This window comes from Hyperolius riggenbachi, chromosome 7 (assembly GCF_040937935.1).
Source record: "Hyperolius riggenbachi isolate aHypRig1 chromosome 7, aHypRig1.pri, whole genome shotgun sequence".
NCBI lineage: Eukaryota > Metazoa > Chordata > Amphibia > Anura > Hyperoliidae > Hyperolius > Hyperolius riggenbachi.
The window spans coordinates 228462387-228487767 of NC_090652.1; the positions used below are offsets into that span (position 1 = coordinate 228462387).

Genomic DNA, 25381 nt, shown 5'->3' on the forward strand with positions numbered 1-25381 from the left:
AAATACTTTTGGTGCAATGGAAAGTATTACTCATAACAGTGATCACTGCATGGAACCTATTGGGTTCAGTGACCACATGGTCCCTTGGCACGCACCTGATCACCCATAGGATTTACGTACATTCTGCAGAAGTGGTTAAATGGCTGATTATAGGATTGAATACATGGATTTTGAAATTCAAAATTCACAGGATTCTGACATCTAGACAGGCCCACCAAAAGTGCATGTTTTGTAGGAGACCACAAGCATTCACAGGTGAGGTAATTAGTATCTCAGAAATGCTCATTAACTACCTACCTGGATATCTTTGCAGTAAGGTTCATTTTTTAAATACATAATGGAATAAGGTGTAAACAGGAACTGCAGTGAAAATAGGATAAGGAATAAAATTCATTATTTATTAAAATATTAATTTATATATTACTTAGTGTTTGCCCATTGTAAAATCTTTCCTCTCCCTGATTTATTATGGATTTATATAGCGCCAGTATCTTCCACGGCGCTGTACAAAAGCATACAGGGTATAACAATACAAAATAGACAATACACTAGTTAATACAAGACAAGGGTGGAAAAACAGCTGATGCAGTAAACAAATCAACTACATTTACATTTTGAGATTTATTACTGGTGGTAACATCGTTCGTTTTGCCATGTGATCTGCACAGAATGTTCGTTTACTGAGAGTTCTATGCACAGAGAGAGATATTGCTTGCTTGGCAGTTGGAAAAAGCTGTTACTTCCCACAATGCAATGAGGTTCACAGACAGCAATCTGTCAGGACCTTGGCCATGACATCACACTGTAGGAGGGGTTTCACCACAATATCAACCACACAGACCTCCCAGCTAATCTATTTGAGAAAAGTTAGATTTCTCATGGGAAAGAGGGTATTGACTACTGATTGGAAGCCTTAACAATTTACAGACTATGGGCCATATTCTATTGCTGAACTCGCCAGCGCTAAGCACTGGCGAGTTCTTAACTTAGGCGATGGGGGCATCGCCTAATCTAATAAAACTTTAGACCCCCCCCAGGCGGAAAAGAACTCGCTTGGGCGATATAATCGCCCAGCGAGTTCTTAACACCGAATCCAATTACCCTTATCATGTCTCCGGGAAGCGATGCTTCCCGGCAGACATGAGCGTTAGCTTAGACCTGCAAAAAGCAGGTCTAAACTAGCTAACGCACGTCGTCGCCGCTGCATCTGGGGGTCTCCTTTAATAAGGAGACCCCCAGAGCTCCCCGTCGGGTCGCCGCACAGTTTAGAATCCCCTGCGCAGCTCTGCACCGGCACCCCTGCATACATACCGCCGCAGATCACCCGCCGCCTCTCGCCGCAAAATCCGTCGCGTAATTACAGTGTATCTAACACTGTAATTACTGTCGGCATAGAAGGAGCCCGGGCAAAGCATCTTTGAATCTGCAGCCTGAGCTCCCCATTGGTCCGCTGTCTAAACCAATAAAATGGCTCAGACAGCGGACCAATGGGGAGCCCAGGCTGCAGATTCAAAGATGCTTTGCCCGGGCTCCTTCTATGCCGACAGTAATTACAGTGTTAGATACACTGTAATTACGCGACGGATTTTGCGGCGAGAGGCGGCGGGTGATCTGCGGCGGTATGTATGCAGGGGTGCCGGTGCAGAGCTGCGCGGGGGATTCTAAACTGTGCGGCGACCCGACGGGGAGCTCTGGGGGTCTCCTTATTAAAGGAGACCCCCAGATGCAGGGGCGGAAGATGGCGGCGGGCGAGTGCGCATGTGTGGGGAGTGAGGCCGTGGTGCTGATGGACAGCACCACAGCGTAAACCTCACTCCCCATCGCTCGGTAAAAGGGAGCATCGCTCAGGCTTTCGCCTGAGTAATGCTCCCTAACGATAGGCCATCGCGCGAAGGATATGGGCAATAGGATTTGCCGGTAATCCTCGCGCGATGGCAAGGTGATAAGTAGCCCGCATCTGCAAGCTACTTATCACCTTGAATAGGATATGGCCCCATATGTCATAAGACGGCGGCCTGACCGCATTCAGCAAGCGGAACGCGGAGGTTTGTCCGCATCCGCATCAGCGGCACCATCCACCACATGGTCGCATGCGGAACGCGGAGAAACGTCCGCAACGGCGGTGCGATCCACCGTTCGGTCACAGGCCTCTCGGCGTACTTTACGTCGAGGCTGTGGTCCGGTTCTTCCCTCACAGGCCTCAGGGCCTGTCCCACACCAACGCTATCCTCAATCCAGTCTGGACCCCGTAGGGGCTGTGCGCGTGTGCAATAAAGCCTTTTATACTCTTAGAAGGAGAGTCAGCTGACCAGCTGGTCAGCTGACCTCAGTAAGGTCCTTGAGCTGTGCTGCAAGGTCCTTGAGCTGTGTTGTGATTGGCTGATTGGCTGGGCGAGCTGTTTGAGCCCAGCACAGTATAAAAGCAGGCATTCTGTCAGTTGCAAGTTGTCTGCAGTAAGCGTTACTTTGTGATAGCCCTCAGACCTTAGCTAGATCCGAGAGACAGTCCTAGCTGGAGCAAGGCTCCTGTCTCTCATCAGTCAGTCTTTGTTGTTTTCCTGATTATTGTATATTTGTATGTAACCTGATCTCTGTTATAGTCAGCCAGTCAGTTGATCTAATAGTCAGCCAGATAGTGATCTGACAGTCAGTTCCATCGCGGGCCAAGTGCGGCTTGCCGTAACTAGCCCACGACAGTCAGATTTGTTATTTTCCTGATCTGCGACATATATTGGTTTTGCCAATATATTCGCAAGCACTATTGTTATCTGTGCCATTTTCTGATCTCCCGTTGCCGAACCTCTGCTTGTCTATTTCACTACGAGTTCGGCTTTCTGACTTTGTACCTCCGCCTATCTGATTTCCGTTACTGACCTTGGCTAGATTTCTGACTCTTCTCTCTGTTTCACGATTCGGTACCTCGCAGCCAGTTTGTTACCGAACCGTTTCCGTCTGACTTTGCCCCCTTTAGTGGTTCTTCCACTAAAGGGTTTATTCTGCTGAATCCCTCCTTGCGGAGGTCTCAGTGGTTCCCCAGTATATCATTGCTGCTGGGGAACGCGATTCTAGCGTTACGTCATCTAGTCGCAGAATCGCACACACTGCGTTTCTCTTTTAGAGGTAGCCAGTCCTCTTAAAGATATCAGTGTGGTGGGTTTTCCACTGTCGTTATACCCGGTATCCAGAGTTACAAATAAATATCCGCATTATTGATGATTCCGCAGATCACCACATAATCGGATATATCAGCATTATTGGTGATACTGCGGATCACCAACAATCTGAATACTCTGAGTGTACACCAAACACCACACATTGTTACACTATAGTTTTTTGATACTTACTTTTTCAGCCACATAAGATAAAATCATAGCCATTATTTCACTCGATCCTGAGATAATATATTTATGATACAAAGAGGAAAATTGCTTTTCTTTAAAAACGTAAGTTGACATTTTGCCTGAAGTTTGTTACAAGGTCTTCTTGGTCAGTATCTGTGAAACAGAAAAGAAGCAAACATCAAATGCATAAACATAATGCGAGACAGGTGATCCTCGACACCGGGTTTGAGCCACGTAGCGCCTGCTTTGGGTGCGGTCATAGAGACTGTAATGTTACTATGGTTATAGCAGCGCAGTGGGGAATCACTGTTATTTAGGGTGCAGGCAATAGCTGGCAGTACTACTGAGCAGGCACGAATCTCTCCCAGCCAAGGAAGCACGACAAGGGAGTACATGCGGGTGCGCGGGTGGACTGCGCCTGTGCCAACTGGCCTCAACTGGCTGAAGATAACGGAGTTTCTACTAGAGGCTCCAGGAGGCTTTGGACGGCTGCGAGGGAGCGATCTGTGTGAAAGGGGCTGGAGGAAGCCCCAGGTATGTATAAAACTGTTATGTCCTGTCATCTCGGGTACACTTAGCTGAACTAACCATTTTGTCCACGGTTGATGACACTCGGTGTGGTGTCAGAAAAGCCTGTTCCTTCACCATAGTTGGAGAAAAGGAAATAATTGTAGCCCCACAGCCAAAAGGAGACAATATTATATACAAGGGTGAAACTACAAATTATAGTCACCTTAGGCAATGATTTCATGGGGCTTCTCCCTCCCTAAGTTTTCCTCTACCTTCATCTTGTAAGTGTGGCTAACAAGTCGCCATTCCCCTTCCCATTAGCGATTGCTGCCACAATTTAACATAGCAGGTGAAGCTTCATAACTCCTTTCCTCTGGACAGTATAACTACCCATCTCCACCCTCTACTAAAAACAAGTGTTGGCCAAAATAGCCCACCGTGCCTATAACATATGTGAATAGTATGACATCCATTTCCCATCCATAGCAAGTGTGGCCAGTCCAACACACCCCATTTATCCAATAGCAAGTGTGACCAATGTAGCAGTACCACTGCTCCACTATATATGTTCATGGCCACATAATTCCCCTACCCATAGCATAGTCCCCAACCGTCCCGTTTTCGTCGGGATTCTCCCGATTTTGGGGGGCTCTCCCGCTATCCCGGTAAGAGCCCCCCAAGTCCCGGGCGGCTGTCAGTATTGACAGTCGCCTGTAGCAGGAGGAGAGCAGCGCAGTGGAGGGAAAGCGGTGGGCAGCGGCGGAGAAGGGGGCCATCTCCCCCCCTTCTCTCACCTTAGGTGCTTTCCGTCCCTTGCTCTCTCCTCCGATGTGTGTGTGGCTGACTGGCGGTGGCGCTTAGCAGCGGGCGGGACTTACCTTCCGTGTCGCTCCAAGCGCCGGCCAGAAGTTCTGGTGCCGCAGCCGCTGCTCTGGTCTGGATCAGGTCAGAGTAGTGGCAAATCATCCCGCGCCGGCGACGAGACCAGACGGAGGACACGGAAGGTAAGTTCCGCCCCTCTGCCAGCCACCGCACTTCATTCCGGAGGGGACAGCGAGGGAGGGAGAGCACCTTAAGGTGAGAGAAGGGGGAAGATGGCCCCCCTTCTCCACCGCTGCCCACCGCTCTCCCTCTTCTCTGCTCCCCTCCTGGGGGGGGGGGGGGGGGGGGGACACCTGGCTCACTATTCTGGGGACATATACACCCTGGCTACATATACTGGGGACATATACACCCTGGCTACATATATTGGGCACATATACCCCCTGGCTACATATACTGGGACATAAACACCCTGGCTACATATACTGGGCAAATATACACCCTGGCTACATATACTGGGCAAATATACACCCTGGCTACATATACTGGGGACATATACACCCTGGCTACATATACTGGGCAAATATACACCCTGGCTACATATACTGGGCAAATATACACCCTGGCTACATATACTGGGCAAATATACACCCTGGCTACATATACTGGGCAAATATACACCCTGGCTACATATACTGGGGACATATACACCCTGGCTACATATACTGGGCAAATATACACCCTGGCTACATATACTGGGCAAATATACACCCTGGCTACATATACTGGGCAAATATACACCCTGGCTACATATACTGGGGACATATACACCCTGGCTACATATACTGGGGACATATACACCCTGGCTACATATACTGGGGACATATACACCCTGGCTACATATAATGGGCAAATATACACCCTGGCTACATATAATGGGCAAATATACACCCTGGCTACATATACTGGGCAAATATACACCCTGGCTACATATACTGGGCAAATATACACCCTGGCTACATATACTGGGGACATATACACCCTGGCTACATATACTGGGGACATATACACCCTGGCTACATATACTGGGGACATATACACCCTGGCTACATATAATGGGCAAATATACACCCTGGCTACATATAATGGGCAAATATACACCCTGGCTACATATAATGGGCAAATATACACCCTGGCTACATATACTGGGCAAATATACACCCTGGCTACATATACTGGGGACATATACACCATGGCTACATATACTGGGGACATATACCCCTGGCTACATATACTGGGGACATATACCCCTGGCTACATATACTGGGCACATATATCCCTGGCTACATATACTGGAGACAACTGGCTGTCATTATGTGCATTTAGTGGTGAAAAGCTGTCTCTTATTATGTGCAATTAGTGGTGAAAAGATGTCTCTTATGTGCATTTAGTGGTGAAAAGCTGTATTTTATTATATGCATTTAGTGGTGAAAAGCTGTCTCTTATGTGCATTTAGTGGTGAAAAGCTGTATTTTATTATATGCATTTAGTGGTGAAAAGCTGTCTCTTATGTGCATTTAGTGGTGAAAAGCTGTCTTATTATGTGCATTTAGTGGTAAAAAGCTGTCTCTTATGTGCATTTAGTGGTGAAAAGCTGTCTCTTATGTGCATTTACTGGCGAAAAGCTGTCTCTCATGTGCATTTACTGGGGAAACACTGTCTCTCATTATGTGCATTTACTTCATATTTTTTTTATGTAACTACATTAGCTGGTACTACATTACAGTTAGCCCCACCCACGGGCAGGGTATATGAGGGATATATTTATTAAAAAAATATAAGGGCATCAATATTAAAAAAAAAAAAAAAAAATCTTCAAAAAACTTTATAGTAGGCGTGACTTGGGGGTGTGGTTAGGGGGTGTGTTGGGGGTTTGGTTAGGGGTGTGGCCTGTGTCCCGATTTCTAATTTTAAAATGCTGGGAGGTATGCCATAGTGAAGTGTGGTCAGTATCCCCATTGCAGGTATGTGCAGTGCAGCATCTCTTTCCACCTCCATGGCAAGTGTGCCAGTATATCACTTCCCACTCCCATTCTAAACAAGTGTCACCTCCCCACCAAACACTATGCACACATCAATTTTACCCTTGTTACATCACATGAATCAGGGCCATTGTCTTTAGATCACCAAAATGTCTGCCTGTACTTTTCACTGAGTACAATGGTATTAGATTCAGAATAGTCAAAGCTGGTCCAGAAAGGGTCTGATTTTTCAAGCTAAGGAATTTCAAATTTTGATCACTTTGCTTGCTGCACCTGCAGTTACTATAATGCAACTGTGCTTCCCACCTTTCCTTCCTGCCCCTTTTAGGGTCTCCTTCCATGCTCCCCCAGGATCAGCAGAGTAAGCAAAGCAGTGATGCGTGAGGTTATGTCTTACGTCCCCCAGCACTTTGTCCCCTGTCTGTCTTCCACAGCAGCCCCTGCTTTCTGCTTCCTGGTTCTCCTGTATGTCACATGATTACACAGAGACAAAGATTGAACAGGTTCTGCAGAGATGGGGTGGAAGACAAAAAGCTAAAAGAGGTGAGATGTTCTGCAGGCTACCTCTGGCTACCGAATAATGGGGGCTACCACAGGCTACCTAGTACTGGGTAGTCAAAACCTTTCCCCTCCATTTTGCTGATAAACTAGAGTGCAGAGGAGGACAAATACAATGCTGCTGATTTGGATGCTGCCCGCTTATCATAGTAATATGAGGCACTTGTTACTTCAAGTGGGATTAAACTTTTTAAACTAAAATTTAAGTACTTGCTTTTATGTACATACAAGAACATTTGAAAGCATTACCTGTGTGTAAAAATGTTTACTATTAATGCAGAGACCAGTAAAAGTTTCTAGTCTCCTAACCTGCTAAATCTGCAAATATCATAATTGTCGGCTTAAAGCTCTCTGCCTGGTCTCTTCACTCTTCTCTTCCTCCCTCCTCCCTCCTCCCCTCGGATTGCCATGGTTACAAATCTATTCAGCAGAAGGAGGAGGCGATGCAGAGTGAAGAGACTTATCCTGGCCAACATTTGCTGATTAGCAGAGCAGTACAATCATTTACTGCTATCAGCATTGAAAGTTAATGTTTTTACACACAGAATGCTTTCAAATGTTTTTTGTGTACTTAAAGTGAACCAGAGACGAAGCACCCTCATGTATTTTTACCATATATATTAGTGGGAACATTAGCGAAAACACCTACCCTGCTCTCTGTTTCATTCTTCACTGCTCAGCCTGCTTGTTATCAGCCCTGATAAAATCCCCAACTGAGCATTCAGTCTGGCTTTGTTCAGGAATCATTATAGCTATAGGTTTGCACAGGCGCAATGCCCAATCAAGCAAAGCACTGCTTCAGCTACATGACTTATATCTACATCCTTGTGGCTCAGATGAAGTCACAGAGGACATAGATATACTGCAGTAGTGGATAAAGTGGTTAACAACAACAGTGTTAAAGGGGCACTATGGCAAAAATTGTAAAATGTACAATATGTGCAAACATATACAAATAAGTATGTTTTTTCCAAAGTAAAATGAGCCATAAATTACTTTTCTCCTATGTTGCTGTCACTTACAGTAGGTAGTAGAAACCTACAGAAGCGACAGGTTTTGGACTAGTCCATCTCTTCATGGGGGGATACTCAAAGATTTATTTATTTTCAAAAGCACTTCGTGAATGGCAGTTGCTCTGTCCAACTGCCAAAAAACTGTAGCAAGCAGGGAAGCTGGCCTGCATCATTGTTTAAATCCTTTTTAGGGAATATCTTTATAAAGAATAAAAGCTTTGCTGAGAATCCCCTATGAAGAAATGGACTAGTCCAAAACCTGTCGCTTCTGTCAGATTTCTACTACCAACTGTAAGTGACAGAAACATAGGAGAAAAGTAATTTATAGCTCATTTTACTCTGGAAAAAACATACTTCTAATTTTACAATTTTTCGCCATAGTGCCCCTTTAAAAAAAATAATAAAAATTAATGGTTAAAAAAATCCTTATAATGACTAAGTGATGACTGAAGTAATGCCATATTGCATGGTCACTACTGAAATCACTGTATTATCCCAGTAGGTTAGGGAAAGGGAGGATTGGGTCTTCTATGTGTGACAGCCTGCACCTTTTGGATTGCCATATAGAGGCATCAGTGAACTATGAAGATTTCATTTTCTCATGTATATAGTTGCAGATCATTATGGAAACAGAAGAAAAGGCTAAGGTGTATTTGAGTAATTTGTCCTGCATGCTTAAAGAAACACTTAAGTCAAATAAAAAAATCTCTGCAAACGTACATAATGGCAGATTACTGTCATAAGACACTTACTGCAGTGTCTTTTATCTCCTGCAGCCTTCCATTGCCTGGCAATCCTCCCCGTCAGTCTCCCCTGTCGGCGCCTGTCGCCGAATGACCCAGGATCATAAACATTAGGAGGCTCCCTCCTGCACTGGGTCCTAATACCGCCAGCCGCGCTCCAAGTTCCTGATCTGCGCGAGCAGTAGCATCTCGGCTACGTGCGCGCTCGTGCACGCAGGGAGCGCGCGTGCACGCAGTGCGCGCGAAACACAGCTGGCCACGCATTCAATTAACTGCGCATGTTCCAAGGGACTCAGGACTCCCCTCCTCGGGAACTGCGCTTTGGGAACTTTCGGCTCGTGCACTCGCAGCTTTGGACGTGCACGAGCCAGCAGTGAAACTACCGCGCGAGTACACAGCGCGAGTAGTGACATAAGCAGGCAAGGAGCGCTGGCTGACCTGGAAGTAGTTCCGGACAGCAGCGCCATTTTGAATAAATTAAAAATGATCACGGAGAGGATAACAGCCGTTCTGAGGCTGGGACAGCGGCGGTTTTAATGGCATAAGGAAGCGCTCTTACACTGCTGCACGGTAATCATTTTATAATGAAATATACTCAGACTTAAGATTTCCTTTAAGCATAAGAGTACTGCAAGTGACTCAAGTGATAATTTGCCGTAATACTAACGTTTGCTCTGAGTCTAACATTTACAATTTTTCTCTGTAGCCCCAAACTCACATTAGCTGTACTACTTAATTGTGCCAATAGTACTTGCTTTGCCTCACGGGAAGGGTTTTTAAACCCTCTAACTTCGCTCACCACCGTAGTGGGTAAAATGAATTGCAGAAAAACATTAGGAAAAATTCAATAATATTTATTGAGCTACAATCCAGTTATAATTATTATCTAGGCTTGCAGAATTATAGTTACATTGTATTTGAGTTTAGTGAGCATCAATATTATTTCTTACGGAGTATTGAAGCATCACCCAGAGAAGATCGGGGGACCTCAGCGACCTCGGAGGGGAAATACTTGGCTCCACCAACAGACAGCATGTCGGCTTGTCCTTCGAAAGCCCCCCCAACTCGAAAGCATTTTCCCTCCTTTATATAGACAGAATACAATGTCTGCGCAGGCGCAGAACATGTTTCATCCATGCACTTGTGCAGATAAGGGTGCGTGATCACCATGTGCTTGTATCATTGAGCCTGTGCAGACAAGGCACATGACTGTGATCACAATGTGCTTTAGAAACTTCATAGAACACGTCTGACTCTTGTTGCTTATGTGAGAACTTGCGCACAACATCTCATATTTTGACTAGTGTTGGAGGTAGCAACATTCTCGTGGTCAGGTGCCCATGAGAATTAAAAAACAGGTTTACTAAAATAACCATTATGTTGTGACTAGCAGCATTTCATGGTCAGTTTTCGATGGGAATGAACAAATGTGTTATTTTAAATTGTAACGGCCAGTGTTGTAATGAACTATCATAGAACATCCAGTACTAAAAGAAGCTAACATATATACCGTGAACAGTAATCTCTTATCAGACATTCATGTCACTTTTGTATCTCAGTAGTACTTTACATCCAAATGTTATATATAGATTATGCTGTCCACAAACACTACTATTACAGCAAATGACTTCCTTGACCAGGGGTGAGCCTGGGGTGCCTGGCACCTGGGTGCAAGATTGCGTTGCGCTGCTCAGCCTGCCAGTGTTGCCAACCTTTCATGTTATTTTTTACTGACAAATACCTAAAAATTTACCGACAAAGAATATTTTTACTGAAAATTTCCCCACTAAATGCACATAAGAGACACCGTTTCACCAGTAAATGCACGTAATGACAGACAGCTTTTCACCAGTAAATGCACATAATAAGCCCTTTAGGCAGTGAGTGACAGGGAGCCCCTTTAGCTACTGAGTGATGGGGAGCCCCTTTAGCTACTGAGTGACGGGGAGCCCCTTTAGCTACTGAGTGACGGGGAGCCCCTTTAGCTACTGAGTGACCGGGAGCCCCTTTAGGCACTGAGTGACAGGGAGCCCCTTTAGGCACTGAGTGACAGGGAGCCCCTTTAGGCACTGAGTGACAGGGAGCCCCTTTAGGCACTGAGTGACAGGGAGCCCCTTTAGGCACTGAGTGACAGGGAACCCCTTTAGGCACTGAGTGACAGGGAGCCCCTTTAGGCAGTGAGTGACAGGGAGCCCCTTTAGGCAGTGATTGACAGGGAGCCCCTTTAGGCAGTGATTGACAGGGAGCCCCTTTAGGCAGTGATTGACAGGGAGCCCCTTTAGGCAGTGATTGACAGGGAGCCCCTTTAGGCAGTGATTGACAGGGAGCCCCTTTAGGCAGTGAGTGACAGGGAGCCCCTTTAGGCAGTGAGTGACAGGGACCCCCATTAGGCAGTGAGTGACAGGGACCCCCATTAGGCAGTGACCGGGAGCCCCTTTAGCTGGTGAGTGACAGGGAGCCCCTTTAGCTGGTGAGTGACAGGGAGCCCCTTTAGCCAGTGAGTGACAGGGAGCCCCGTTTAGCCAGTGAGTGACAGGGAGCCCCGTTTAGCCAGTGAGTGACAGGGAGCCCCGTTTAGCCAGTGAGTGACAGGGAGCCCCGTTTAGCCAGTGAGTGACAGGGAGCCCCGTTTAGCCAGTGAGTGACAGGGAGCCCCGTTTAGCCAGTGAGTGACAGGGAGCCCCGTTTAGCCAGTGAGTGACAGGGAGCCCCGTTTAGCCAGTGAGTGACAGGGAGCCCCGTTTAGCCAGTGAGTGACAGGGAGCCCCGTTTAGCCAGTGAGTGACAGGGAGCCCCGTTTAGCCAGTGAGTGACAGGGAGCCCCGTTTAGCCAGTGAGTGACAGGGAGCCCCGTTTAGCCAGTGAGTGACAGGGAGCCCCGTTTAGCCAGTGAGTGACAGGGAGCCCCGTTTAGCCAGTGAGTGACAGGGAGCCCCGTTTAGCCAGTGAGTGACAGGGAGCCCCGTTTAGCCAGTGAGTGACAGGGAGCCCCGTTTAGCCAGTGAGTGACAGGGAGCCCCGTTTAGCCAGTGAGTGACAGGGAGCCCCGTTTAGCCAGTGAGTGACAGGGAGCCCCGTTTAGCCAGTGAGTGACAGGGAGCCCCGTTTAGCCAGTGAGTGACAGGGAGCCCCGTTTAGCCAGTGAGTGACAGGGAGCCCCGTTTAGCCAGTGAGTGACAGGGAGCCCCGTTTAGCCAGTGAGTGACAGGGAGCCCCGTTTAGCCAGTGAGTGACAGGGAGCCCCGTTTAGCCAGTGAGTGACAGGGAGCCCCGTTTAGCCAGTGAGTGACAGGGAGCCTCTTTAGCTAGTGAGTGACAGGGAGCCCCTTTAGCTAGTGAGTGACAGGGAGCCCCTTTAGGCAGTGACAGGGAGCCCCTTTAGGCAGTGACAGGGAGCCCCTTTAGGCAGTGACAGGGAGCCCCTTCAGGCAGTGACAGGGAGCCCCTTCAGGCAGTGACAGGGAGCCCCTTTAGGCAGTGAGTGACAGGGAGCCCCTTTAGCTAGTGAGTGACAGGGAGCCCCTTTAGCTAGTGAGTGACAGGGACCCCCCCCAGCCGCCGCACCGCCGCTTCCCCCTTACCTTGCAGCGTGTCAGACCTCGATCAGCGGGCGACCCGACCAGTAAGAGCGGGCGCCGGACACACCCGCTCTATATGTGGAAGTGATGTCACTTCCGCATATCAGTGCGGGCGCTGGGTCCTAGCGCCCGCACTATTGGTCGCCGCGGTGCGACCTGATCGAGGTCTGACGGCTAGAGGGAGGGAGCGGCGACTAGAGTGGGGGAGCGGCAGCCGAGCGGCGCCTGTCAGAGACAGGCGCCTGGGTGCAATGCACCCGCCCAGGCGCGGCCCTGTCCTTGACACAGTGTTCACTACAATCTATCATATATACAGTATTGTAGTTCTTAAAGGACAGCTAAAGTGAGAGGGATATGAAGGCTTACATATTTATTTCCATTTAAACAATACCAGTTGTCTGGCATCCTGTTGATTTTTCTGTCACTGGTAGTTTCTAAATCACCCACCTGAAACAAGCATGTGACTTATCCAGTCAAACATCAGTCAGAAACATCTGATTTGCATACTTGCCCAGGGTCTATGGCTAAAAGTATTAGAGGCAGAGGGTCAGCAGGACAGCAAGGCAATTTGCATGTTTATAAGGAAATAAATATGTCGGCCTCCAAATCACTCTCACTTCATGTGCCCATCAGAAATGCACAAAGCTTCTATCTTGCCGGAGCAAAAGGTAATGAGGGATTTGGTTAGCCAAAGCTAGAGGCCAATACAAGCCAATTAAATCACTTTCTGTTCTTTTAAAACTTAGGTTTCCATCAGTGTAAATATGCATGTCATTTGAATCCCAAATTCCCTTCCCTCTACTTACTTCAGTATATTTCAGTGCGGGCTGCGTAGTTTTGCTCCTCTTCAGTTTAAAAAGGTGAAAGGATGAATGCTTTTTCTTAGCAGTAGCTTAAAAGAGTAGGATACAGAAAGTAATTTATGCTAAAAAATGTACCAAGTAAGATCAAATTAAGACAAATGAAGATCTGCTTTAAATGCCCAGCACAGAGTTGTATAGGTTTAAGATAACACCTTTACTGTATGCGAGTATAGTGTGGTATGTGTTTTTCACAATCAATCACCTTGTACCTCATGCTCCCATGGCATGTGCATTGCAATGCTAAATGTTTTTATGCTTCAGGCAAATGGTGGTGGTGGTTAGGCTAGTCTAGTGACTAAAGAGATGTGACACTGGTCATATGGTGTCAAATAGCAAAGGTGACCTCTTTAGCATAACATATCATGTGCACAGGATGTTAATTTCTATGTAGGCAGTAATTTATGGGAGTTTATATATAGTGTAAGCTTGAAAGGGCAGGGATCTCCTAGTGTTTCTGATTCTGATGTAACTTATTGTATGAACATGCACCAGTAATGGTGATGTCTCAAACCACACATCAACAATCTATGTATTTGTATTGCTGGAGGTCTTAATTGTATATTTATACATGTTCTCCACTATTTTTTTTTTTTTGTACTATGTACAGCACTATGGAAGATGTTGGCGCTAGATAAATAAAAAAATAAATACAAATATTAAACAACAATAATACACACACATGTAGACAAATTTGTTGATACAAAAATAAGCAAGCCAGAGTTCTCTCTGAAGCAAGTTGAAGAAATCCTGTAACGAAAAAACCTCCCTGGGGGGTACGAAGCCTCCGGATCCTATTGAGGCTTCCCTCCATCCTCCTCGGTCCCACGGCGGCGGCGATAAAGCTCCCTGAACAGCGGGGATGTAAAAAATTACCTTCTCAGGTCCAGCACAGGCGCAGTATCGGCTCTCCACCTCGGAGATAGGCGGAAATAGTCGATCGCTGTCGGCCCGCTCTACTGCGCAGGCGCAAGTCTCCTGACCCGTCGGAGATCGGCTATTTTTGACTATCTCCGCGTGGAGAGCCGCAACAGCGCCCCCACTGGAGCCAGGAAAGGTAAATAAATCAGTGCTTGTCAGGCTTGTCGAGGGAGGATTGCCGGCACTTCGGGGGAGCCAGCGCTGGATTGCCTGCAGCAACAGGGGTGGGGGAAGCCTCATTGAGATCCTGAGGCTTCCCCCTCCCAAGGCGAGTACCCCCCAGGGGAACTTTTTTTTTGTTACAGGTTCTCTTTAAAAGTGACAAAAATGATTGACACTCATCATTGCGCTTGTTCTGTATTAAACAAAAATCAATTAAGCTTTAAAGGTTCAGTAATCAAACATTTATGAACCATGATCTCTGAGTCATGGTCATTACCTAGCGTCGGTAGTGATTACGCTTCCTTTCTGCATGCTAGAACTGTGAAGGTGAGATTGTTCTTCCACCACCTCTGCTGCCATAACTCTCTAAGGCTTGCTGGTAGTTTAAAAGGCATTTTATTTACAAGGTGTGAAAATGTCACCTGGGAGAAATGTAGAAGAAAGGGTTAATTGCATATGGTGCCAGGTACATTGTATGGGGAGGAAGGGGCAGGACCACTAGACATCAGGTACGCTGTCTGGGGGAGGGGGGACCAGACACCAAGTATGCTGTAGAGCAGGGATGGGCAGACTCGGCCCTCCAGCTGTTACGGAACTACAAGTCCCACAATGCATTGGACTTTATGAGTGGCTGTCAGACCACAATGCATTGTGGTTCCTTAACAGCTGGAGGGCCAAGATTGCCCATGCCTGCTGTAGAGGGAGGGAGGGAAGAAGGGAAGACCAGTAATTACCAGGATCCATATGCAATTAAATGTTTTTTCTCCTGAGTTTTCTCCTTGGTGATAATTTCATAATGTGTCAAAGTACCTTTTAACCCACCAACAAGCAAGAAAATACTCAAAAAAAAAGTTGATATTACTTTTTCACCTACTTTTTATATTTTTTTTCCATTGCAGTGTGCTGAAAAGTTATTTTAAAAAGAAGATGAAAATGTATATCCTAGGAGAAAACTCAGGAGAAAAGGTTACTTGCATATGGGCCCAGGTATGCTATATTTGGGAGGGAGAGGGGGACCACTAAACATCATATTACTCTGTATGAGGGAGGGAAGAGCTGGACTAGGGGTTTATAAACGGCACACGGCTGTCAGCTGTCAGCCACAGCACCGCTTATATTCCATGTCTGCTTGTCTTCCCTGTAGTGTAGTATAGTGTAATTTAGTATAGTGTATTACAGTATAGTATAGTGTAATTAGTATATTGTGAAGGTCCGTAGCCAAGATGCGATTTTTACAGCGACTTTTTTTCTCGCAACAGGCGACATTTTTCACGACTAATGACCACTTCCTCAATTTTGTAATTATGGGTACATTCTCATGATTACATGATCGATTTTTTGTGACATGCAGCGTGCGCGACCATCATGACGGGTCTCATCACGGACAATCGCACAGATCCCTGTAGACACCTGCACAAAGTGCCGCGATCACCTGTCGTGTGCCATCGTGTGTACCTGTGGTAGACGATGGATTGGGGAATGATTGCTCGTCGGGTCTTAGTCACCATAGGTTCCCTGATCCATCTTCTGTTTGGTCTTGTGGGTACATACCTTAATCTTTTGTGTCTATAGGTGTAGCGTTATTATATAGTATATAGATATATGGTTTGTAAATAATGCGGTGATGTGCCCTGAAAGACCCATTCCACAATACTGTCAAGTGTCAAGAAATTACATGGCTATACAGCATATGTCAAATACGCCAAATGCATGCTGTAAGGTGCTGCTGCCTTCAACTTGTTGCTACTGGCTTACATTGGTGGACTCTGTAGGGCCATAGGGCTACAACCAGGGGCGTAGCAATAGAGGGTGCAGAGGTAGCGACCGCATCGGGGCCCTTGGGCCAGAGGGGCCCTCCCTCAACTTCAGTATTAGCTCTCTATTGGTCCTGTGCTCATAATAATCACTTCTATAGATACTTTGAATAGTGGTAATCATTACAAAAGTGCTCCCCATCCCCTTCTTGCACCTCTGAAACTGTAGTTGCCTTTGGCAGGTTTTGGTGCGCCGTATCAAAGGTTATGTATATAGTGCATGGGGGGCCCCATTGTAACACTTGCATCGGGGCCCACAGCTCCTTAGCTACGCCACTGGCTACAACCCATCATGTGGCTGGATAGTGTATTGGTTAAGGGCTCTGCAAATAAGGCAGCAGGTTATTATACATTATGACAGGGGCGTATCTGGGTAATATAGAGCCTATGGCAAACACTGAAATTGCGCCACTTCCCCCCCCCCCCCCCCCCCCCATCAGAGCACCCTTTCCCTCTAAAAACAGCATCCTTTCACTTAAGTTAAGTAGCCATGTTCCCCAGATAACAGAATTAATCTGATATGAGGTCTGAGTGATGGGGAGGCATGGGGCAGGCATGGCGGTGCAGCACAGAGGCAGGCATGGCGCCCTTGGTGCTGTGGCACCCAAGGCATGAACCATGCCTGTACCCCTCTAGATACGCCTCTGCATTATGTACATATACAGTGTGATGCAAAAGATTGGGCAACCTTGTTAATCATCATGATTTTCCCATATAAATCGTTAGTTGTTACGATAAAAAAAAATGTCAGTTAAATATATCATGAAGGAGACACACAGTGATATTTCAAAAGTGAAATGAAGTTATTTGGATTTACAGAAAGTGTGCAATAATTGTTTAAATACAATTGGGCAGGTGCATACATTTGGGCACCACAAAAAAAATGAAATCAATATTTAGTATATCCTCCTTTTGCAGAAATTACAGCCTGTAGGTTCTAATGAGAGTATGGATTCTGGTTGAAGGTATTTTTGACCATTCCTCTTTACAAAAGATCTCTAGTTCATTCAGGTTTAATGGCTTCCGAGCATGGACAGCTCTCTTTAACTCACACCACAGATTTTCAATTATATTCAGGTCTGGGGACAATGAATGTCTATGAGAAGGTTCATATCAGCGCGGGTTGTGTGCTGTCTGTTCAGTAAAGCGCCGTGTGTACCATTTTTTAGGTGATTCCGCCCCAATGAAAAGTATAGGAGAAACGCAAAAGCTCACAAAATCGCTTTGTGCAGCAATTGCGTTCAAGTTTTTAAGAATAAATACCAGGTCAAAGAGTTCACTTCCTGACTTGCGTAAGGGAGAGAATTACTAAACCGCTCGGAAAAACGCTTAGAAAACCGCTAAGCACAAAAACAAATCGCCCACCCAAGCAACAGGAATCTGAAAAAAGAAAAAAAAAAGAAAAAAAAGATGCCTCAAAAACAGCCCAACGCGGACAGATACGTGAGCCGAACGCAATGTGAACAAGGCCTTATAAAGGCTTGTGGTGTCATATATAGATATTGGTTGCTGGAGCTGGGTATGCCTTCTGAGAAAAAGTTATTGGATGAGCAGAAATCGTTTACCACGTTCCCCCCCCCTCATCTTTTTCTTTTCCTGCCAGACCACCCCCTAGCCTAGGCTGTACTAACATACTTCTAATAAGATGCCAGTGAAAACTGTCCACATATCGAATTTGAAGGCATTAGCCCTGTGTGCTTCCTCTGGTGGAAATCAAGCAGTCTGCTTCAGCTTAAAGCGGACCTGAACTCAGAACTTCCTCTCTGCTCTAAAAGTTAACAGCTTAACCACTTGAGGACCATAGTGATTAACCCCCCTAAAGACCAGGCCTTTTATAATGAAAATGTCCACTGCAGCTTTAAGGCCAAGCTGCAGGGCCGCACAACACAGCACACAAGTGATTCACCCCCCCCCCCCCCCCAAACAGAGCTCTCTGTTGGTGGGGTCTGATCACCCCTCCCTCCCCCCCGTCTGCCTATCACAGCGATCGGCTGTCCCCAGTGCAGCGCTGCTGCTGATCGCAGCGCTGCACTATGTAAATAGACGGCGATTTCGCCGTCTAACAGTCTCCCAAGCACTGAAGTCGGGGTGGAGTTCCGCCCCTCAAGCAGGAGATGCGTGCGCACCCTGCGCGCGATCTCCTGCAAATCCCAGCCCCAGGACTTTACGCCAATCGGCGTTAGGCGGTCCTGGGGCTGCCGCCGCGGCCACGCCCATTGGCGTGACGCAGTCAGGAGATGGTTAAAGGACATCACAAGCAAAAATAAACTAATGAAATAAACAATTGTATTTTGCAAGGGAACACAGAATAGAGACACCGAGAGCCCAATGTAGTGTAGTATGTACTGGTATGTGGATATGATAGGCATCTATTTATACTCACAAACAGTGGTGCTCAGCAGAGCTCGAATATTCGAGTAGCTCGAATATTCGAGCTCTTTTTCAGCTATTCGAGCTCGGTATTCGAGCTCCGAATAGCTGGAGCTATTCGAATGGGCTATCCGAGTACACTCGAATAGCCCATTCACTATTCGAGCTATTCGAGCAACCCGGCGCTATTCGAGCTCGGTACCGAGCTCGAATAGCGTCATAGCCCAGATTGATGTCCTTAGAGCCAATCAGAGGGCTCCCAGGCCCTCTGACGGCAGCCAATCACAGAGGGGGACCCTGGCCAGCCCCTACCCTATAAATAGCGGCCGCCATGTTCCGTTTCTCCATGCTTGCCTGAGACTTGTACAGAGAGAGAGTTGCTCCTTTGTGCTTTGGCTTAGCAAGTGCTCTATTGTGATCATTTACCTAGCGTTTTTGCTCACCTACACCTGCCATATACACCTATATTGTTGTTAGTTAGATAGACATTGTATTTTAGTTAGTAGCTTGTGTGTTACATTAGAGACAGGCAGCTGCTGCAAGCTTACAGGTTTAGGCCTCAGGGGGGCCTTGCCTCTGTGGGCAGCTGTCCTCTGTTTATTTCTCTCATCTATACCAGTATTTCTGCTGTCCTTTACTAATAGTATTGTAGTTATACTGTACTAGGAGTAGGACACTCACTGACTGTCACTGTTTATAGGCTACTAGCTAGCTCCTGCGTGTGTGCACTCACTCACTGTCTGTGTGTACACACACTCTATTTCCTTCTGATTACTGATAGATTATTGTTAGTTAGTTGTACTTACTTACTACTTACTCTTACTGTACCCGTAGGGACACTCACTGTCACTGTTCATATAGGCTACTAGCTCCTGCGTGTGCGCACTGCACTCACTGTCTGAGTGTACACACACAACACACACTCTATTTCCTTCTGATCGCTGATTGATTATCGTAATTAGTTAGTTGTACTTACTGTTACTACTTACTCTTACTGTACTAGGAGTCTAGGACACTCAGTCACTGTCCATAGGCTACTAGCTCCTGCGTGCGGTCACTCACTGTCTGAGTGTACACACACCACCCACACTCTATTTCCTTCTGATCGCTGATTGATTATTGTAATTAGTTAGTTCTACTTACTGTTACTACTTACTCTTACTGTACTAGGAGTCTAGGACACTCAGTCACTGTGTTCATAGGCTTCTAGCTCCTGCGTGCGTGCACTCACTGTCTGAGTGTACACACACCACCCACACTCTATTTCCTTCTGATCGCTGATTGATTATTGTAATTAGTTAGTTCTACTTACTGTTACTACTTACTCTTACTGTACTAGGAGTCTAGGACACTCAGTCACTGTGTTCATAGGCTTCTAGCTCCTGCGTGCGTGCACTCACTGTCTGAGTGTACACACACCACCCACACTCTATTTCCTTCTGATCGCTGATTGATTATTGTAATTAGTTAGTTCTACTTACTGTTACTACTTACTCTTACTGTACTAGGAGTCTAGGACACTCAGTCACTGTGTTCATAGGCTACTAGCTCCTGCGTGCGTGCACTCACTGTCTGAGTGTACACACACTAAATTTACTTGTGATTACTACTGATTATTGTAACTGCTAGTTGTACTTCCTGACTGTTACTACTTACTTACTGTACTAGGGGACACTCACTCAGTCACCTCACCAACCAACCCACTCCATTAAAGTACCCCACTTTTCACCCGCCCTTTTAAAAAACTTTTGTCTATACGCCCAAAACATTGAAGATGTCTGGAAGTGGCAGCCAGCGCGGTTTGGGCAAGGGGAAGGGCAGCAAGGGAATCAGGAGGAGAGGGAGCAGCATTGTGGCAAGCCGCGGCCGCGGGCGCGCCACCATGCACAGTTCCGCAGCAGCAGCAGCAGCGTCAGTGGCTAACATTCCTCCCATAGCCACTGGCCGTGGACGCCTTGGGCGCCGCCCAGCAGGAGCATCTGCAACTCACGCTGCAGAGACACAGCAGCAGCAGCGTGTAGCACCTGCTCCCATTTTCCTCCAGCCGGGTCGGAAACGTCCCATTGAGGAAAAGCATGCAGACACTGTGGTGCAACTCATGACGGAGGATGAGCAGCCCGCCATCAGCTCTGCATCTGAGGCCTCCACCCTCACCACCACCACCACCACCACCCCTGTTCGCAGCAGCCGCCCAGCAGGGTCTGGGGAGGAGGCCAGTTCACCGTCACTCGCCGACCTGTCATTCAGCAGTCTTTTGACCCCAGGCATCATGAGTAAATTGTCTGCTGTTGTTGGCGATCTTGAGGAGGAGATGCTGATGGGCACTTTGGGGGATGAGGGATTGGACAGCAAGACTGTGGCGACAGTCAAGCCTCCTTGGGTCCTCATCCCAGCAGGACATGTTTCAGGAGGGGGAGGATGTTGATGACCCGGTGACAGACAGAGACTGGGTGCCACCACCTCCAGGGGATGTCGTCCTCAGCAGCTCTGAGGAGGAGGAGGAGGATGCTCTTGTGGGCCTTGCAAGGAGGCGCATCATTGCAAGCATTGGCAGCAGCAGTAGGCAGGTCCCACAGCCTGCTGGTGTCTCAGGCTCAGCAGCAGCAGCAGCAGCATCTGCCAGTACCACCACCAGCCGCACCCAAGCCCCCCAAGCCCCACCCCCAACCACCACAGGGAGACAGGCAGCAGCGCTTCCATGCCGTAGGGGGATGTTTCTGTCTCCAATCTGGCGCTTTTTCACCATGCCCACAGTGTACAGCAAGTACGCCACTTGCAACCACTGTCAGCGGAAGTTGAGCAGAGGTGCAGACCCCTTAAAGTTCTGCACCAGCTCGCTCATCAACCACCTTGCTGCGAAACATTTCCACCAGCATCAGGAGTTCCAGAGGCTGAAGGCATCTGGTGCTGGCAGTGGCACCACACCCATCACTGCACAGCCTTCAGCAGCAGCAGCAACAGCAGCCACCCGCCCTCCTGCTCCTCCAGCAGCACCAGCAGGAGTGCGGAAACGCACTGCTCCTCCCCCCTCTGCAACTCCTGCCGCCGACACTGAGGCCTGTTCTGGCAGCCAGTCCTCAGTGGCCTCCTCCGCTGTGTCTGCTGATTCCCGTGCCAGCAAAAGGCCACGCCAGAGCCTTTTGAGCGAGTCCTTCCAGGGGGTGGTTAGGGCTCTGCCTCCCAGCAGCCGTCGCGTGCGGCAGCTGAACGGCTTGCTGGCACGGGCCATGTGCTCCCAACTCCTGCCGTACACGCTCGTGCAGGAGGGGAGCGACATTCGTGCGCTGCTTGCTTGCGCAGCCCCAGACTGGCAGCTCCCCAGCAGACACTTTTTCTCCCGCAAGGCCATTCCTGCACTGCACCGCTTTGTGATGGCCAATGTGGAGCGAGGGCTGGAGCACGCGGTTGGTGAAAGGGTCCACGTCACCATGGACTCCTGGAGCAGCCGCTTCGGGACAGGCCGCTACCTGTCCTTCACTGTCCACTGGGTCAGCTTGGTGGAAGGGGGTGAGGATGGGAGAGCAGCAGCGGGCACAGCAGCAGCAGCAACACAGTGGGTGGTGCCACCCCGCAGGGTCAGGGGAACTGCAGCAGGTTCCTCCGATCCTCTGCCATCCTCCGGCACACCTGGCCAAACCCCCCGCCTCAGCAGCAGCGTGAAGGCCCGCCACTGCCAAGCGCTGCTGCACTTGGTCAGCCTTGGGAAGACCAAGCTGACGGCAACCCATGTGTTGGCCAAACTCCAGGAGCAGGAGAGGATTTGGCTGACCCCCAGAGGCCTCAGAGTCGGAGAGGTGGTGGCCGACAATGGGGCCAATCTGGTTGCCGCAATAGACAGGGGAAACCTGACCCACATCCCCTGTCTTGCCCACGTGCTGAACCTGGTGGTGCAGAAGTTCCTGCGCACCTACCAGGGGATGGGCGAACTGCTGGAAACGGCAAGGAATGTTGTGCGTCACTTCCGGCGCTCGGCTGCAGCCTGTGCGAGCCTGGAAGACGTGCAAAAGGAGCTGGATCTGCCACGCCATCGGCTGATCCTTGACGTTCCGACTCGCTGGAACTCCACCCTGGCGATGTTGGAGCGTCTGGTTGAACAGAGGCACGCTGTCAAACAGTACCTTGCCCTGGCCACTGTTTCCGCAGCTCAGAGAAGGGACAAGACCAGCAACATCCCGTCCATCGTCCCCGATGATGACTGGAGGCACATGCAGCAGGTGTGCTTTGTGCTGGCTCCCTTCCTGCAGGCCACAAACATGGTGAGCAGGGACCATGCTATGGTCTGCGAGTGGGTGCCCCTGGTTTCTCTGCTGAACAGGGCCCTCGATGCTTTGCTGGAACAGGGAGCGGCAGCCTTGGACCAGCAGGAGAGGCAACCAGCTGCGCAGTCCACCTCTGAGGGGGAGGAGGAGGAGGACTTGGTGGAGGTCCCTGACCTGGCTGCTGATGAGGGGGATCAGCACAGCGCAGCTGAGTTGGTGCGGGGGTGGAGAGAGGATGAGGCGGCAGAGGAGGAGGATGAGGACAGCACTGACGTCGATGTGCCAGCAGACGTGGCCCGCCTCTTCCCAATGGCAGCGCACATGCTGACGTGCCTGCGCAGGGACCCCAGGGTGATCCAGATGAAGCAGAGGGAGGACATCTGGATCAGCATGATGTTGGACCCACGCCTCAAGGGGAAGTTGAGCCAGTTCCTGCCGCCTGCAGGAGGAGACCCAGCGCAACAAATAAGGAGCTTGCAGCAGGCCCTTGTTGAGCGCTTGGAGGAAGCCTTCCCCCAGCCTTCCACCCCCACTGTCCAGCAGCCAGCACAGAGGCAGCAGCAGGTGCCTGCATCCAGCAGCAGCAAGCGCCCCACAGACCTGCTGTCTCTCAGCCACGAGCTCTACAGGACTGTAGAGGCTCCGGCAGCAGTGACTAGAGAGGAGATGCATGCAGCAGCATCCTCCTCCGGTCACAGCCAGCGCCTGACCCGCATGGTGGCTGACTACATGGGGTCGTACAGCGGGCTTGACAGCGATGCCCCTGTTGATCCCATGGAGTATTGGGTCAAGCGCATGGAGATCTGGAGCGAGCTGGCGCAGTACGCCCTGGAAGTGCTGTCCTGCCCCCCTTCCAGCGTGCTGTCCGAGCGCTGCTTCAGTGCAGCTGGTGGCGTGGTCACCGAGAAACGCTCACGTCTGTCTCACAAGTCTGTGGACAGACTGACGTTTCTCAAGATGAACCAGGCGTGGGTGGAAGGCGAGTTCCTGGCCCCTGTTGTCGGCGAGAGGGGGACATGAACTGGCTGCCGGAACCATCGTTAATGTGCCTTACCACCCTTTACCACCTCCTGGCTCCTGCTCACTAAGCCAGCCTGGTTCACTTTGACTATTACGTCGCCTGCAGCCACACATTTTACACCTACAGTGGGCTGCTGTGTACTGCCCTTCTGCTGTCTGTCTGTGTTTCCCACTGCCAGGGTACACAGAATTACCTTCTGCTGCCACTCTGCCACCAGCTATTACGTCAAACAATAGCTATATTGGTTGCAAAACCAAAACCAAACAAACCATTAAAAAAAAAAAAAAAAGGTTTAATTTTTCTGAGGTGCCCGGGTTGAAAACTGTTGTCCCAGTTGTGTATTGGACACAATGTGGGCTGCACGACCGCTGTCTGGGACCTCCTGTTGTGTTTATTTACAGCCCTGGTATCACCGCTAGGTACCAGGGCTATTATGTCACGGCGAGCTGCCTGCCTCATTGACTGCCTGCTGCCACACACTCATCCTCCTCCTCCTGCTGCTGAATTTACCTCCTGCTGTCTTTGTGTTTCCACTGCCAGGGAGCACATACAATGGCGCTTCCAACATGCGTGCGCCCACCAGCTATTTGTTACGCTCAAAAATAGCTGCATTTCTGTAAAAAAAAAATTGAAAAGAGAAATACGTGAAGAAGAAGAAGACGATATTGAAAAAGAAGGAGAAGATGAAGATGAAGATGAAGATGAAGATGAAGATGAAGATGAAGATGAAGATGAAGATGAAGATGAAGATGAAGATGAAGATGAAGATGAAGATGAAGATGAAGATGAAGATGAAGATGAAGATGAAGATGAAGATGAAGATGAAGATGAAGATGAAGATGAAGATGAAGATGAAGATGAAGATGAAGATGAAGATGAAGATGAAGATGAAGATGAAGATGAAGATGAAGATGAAGATGAAGATGAAGATGAAGATGAAGAAGAAGATGATGAAGATGATGAAGAAGAAGAAGAAGAAGAAGAAGAAGAAGAAGAAGAAGAAGAAGAAGAAGAAGAAGAAGAAGAAGAAGAAGATGAAGAAGAAGATAAAGATGAAGAAGAAGATGAAGATGAAGAAGAAGATGAAGAAGAAGAAGACAATATAGAAGAAGAAGAAGAAGAAGAAGAAGAAGATATAGAAGAAGAAGATCTAGAAGAAGAAGAAGAAAGATAAAGAAGAAGAAGAACAAGTATATACAGTAACACTACTGAACAAAATTAAGGACACAACTTCTCTTTCCACATTTTTTTTTAAAGGAACATCCCCACCAGTGGCGGCGCCACGCTGGGGCTTACCCAGGCTTAAGCCCCAGCTGGCAACTCATTAGCCCCCCTCAAAGCCCCCCCCGCCGCAAGTGTCCGCTCCG

At 48.4% G+C, this 25381-nt stretch overlaps 1 protein-coding gene across 4 annotated transcripts in view; it reads right to left on the bottom strand.

Annotated features, from left to right (window-relative positions):
- The window catches only part of LOC137524891 (putative methyltransferase DDB_G0268948), a 118758-nt gene that overhangs the window by 45908 nt on the left and 47469 nt on the right, over window positions 1-25381 (bottom strand). For 2 of the 4 annotated variants that reach the window (XM_068245379.1, XM_068245378.1), the window contains exons 2-4: window positions 13414-13499; window positions 3345-3494; window positions 298-360 (exon numbers count right to left, since the gene is read on the bottom strand). In XM_068245379.1, the coding sequence (XP_068101480.1) occupies window positions 298-360; window positions 3345-3455 (174 nt within the window). In that variant the 5' untranslated portion in view covers window positions 3456-3494; window positions 13414-13499. Of the gene's footprint in view, window positions 1-297; window positions 361-3344; window positions 3495-13413; window positions 13500-14827; window positions 14973-25381 lie in introns of all 4 variants that reach the window. The other 2 variants (XM_068245377.1, XM_068245380.1) reach the window with 2 other exon arrangements.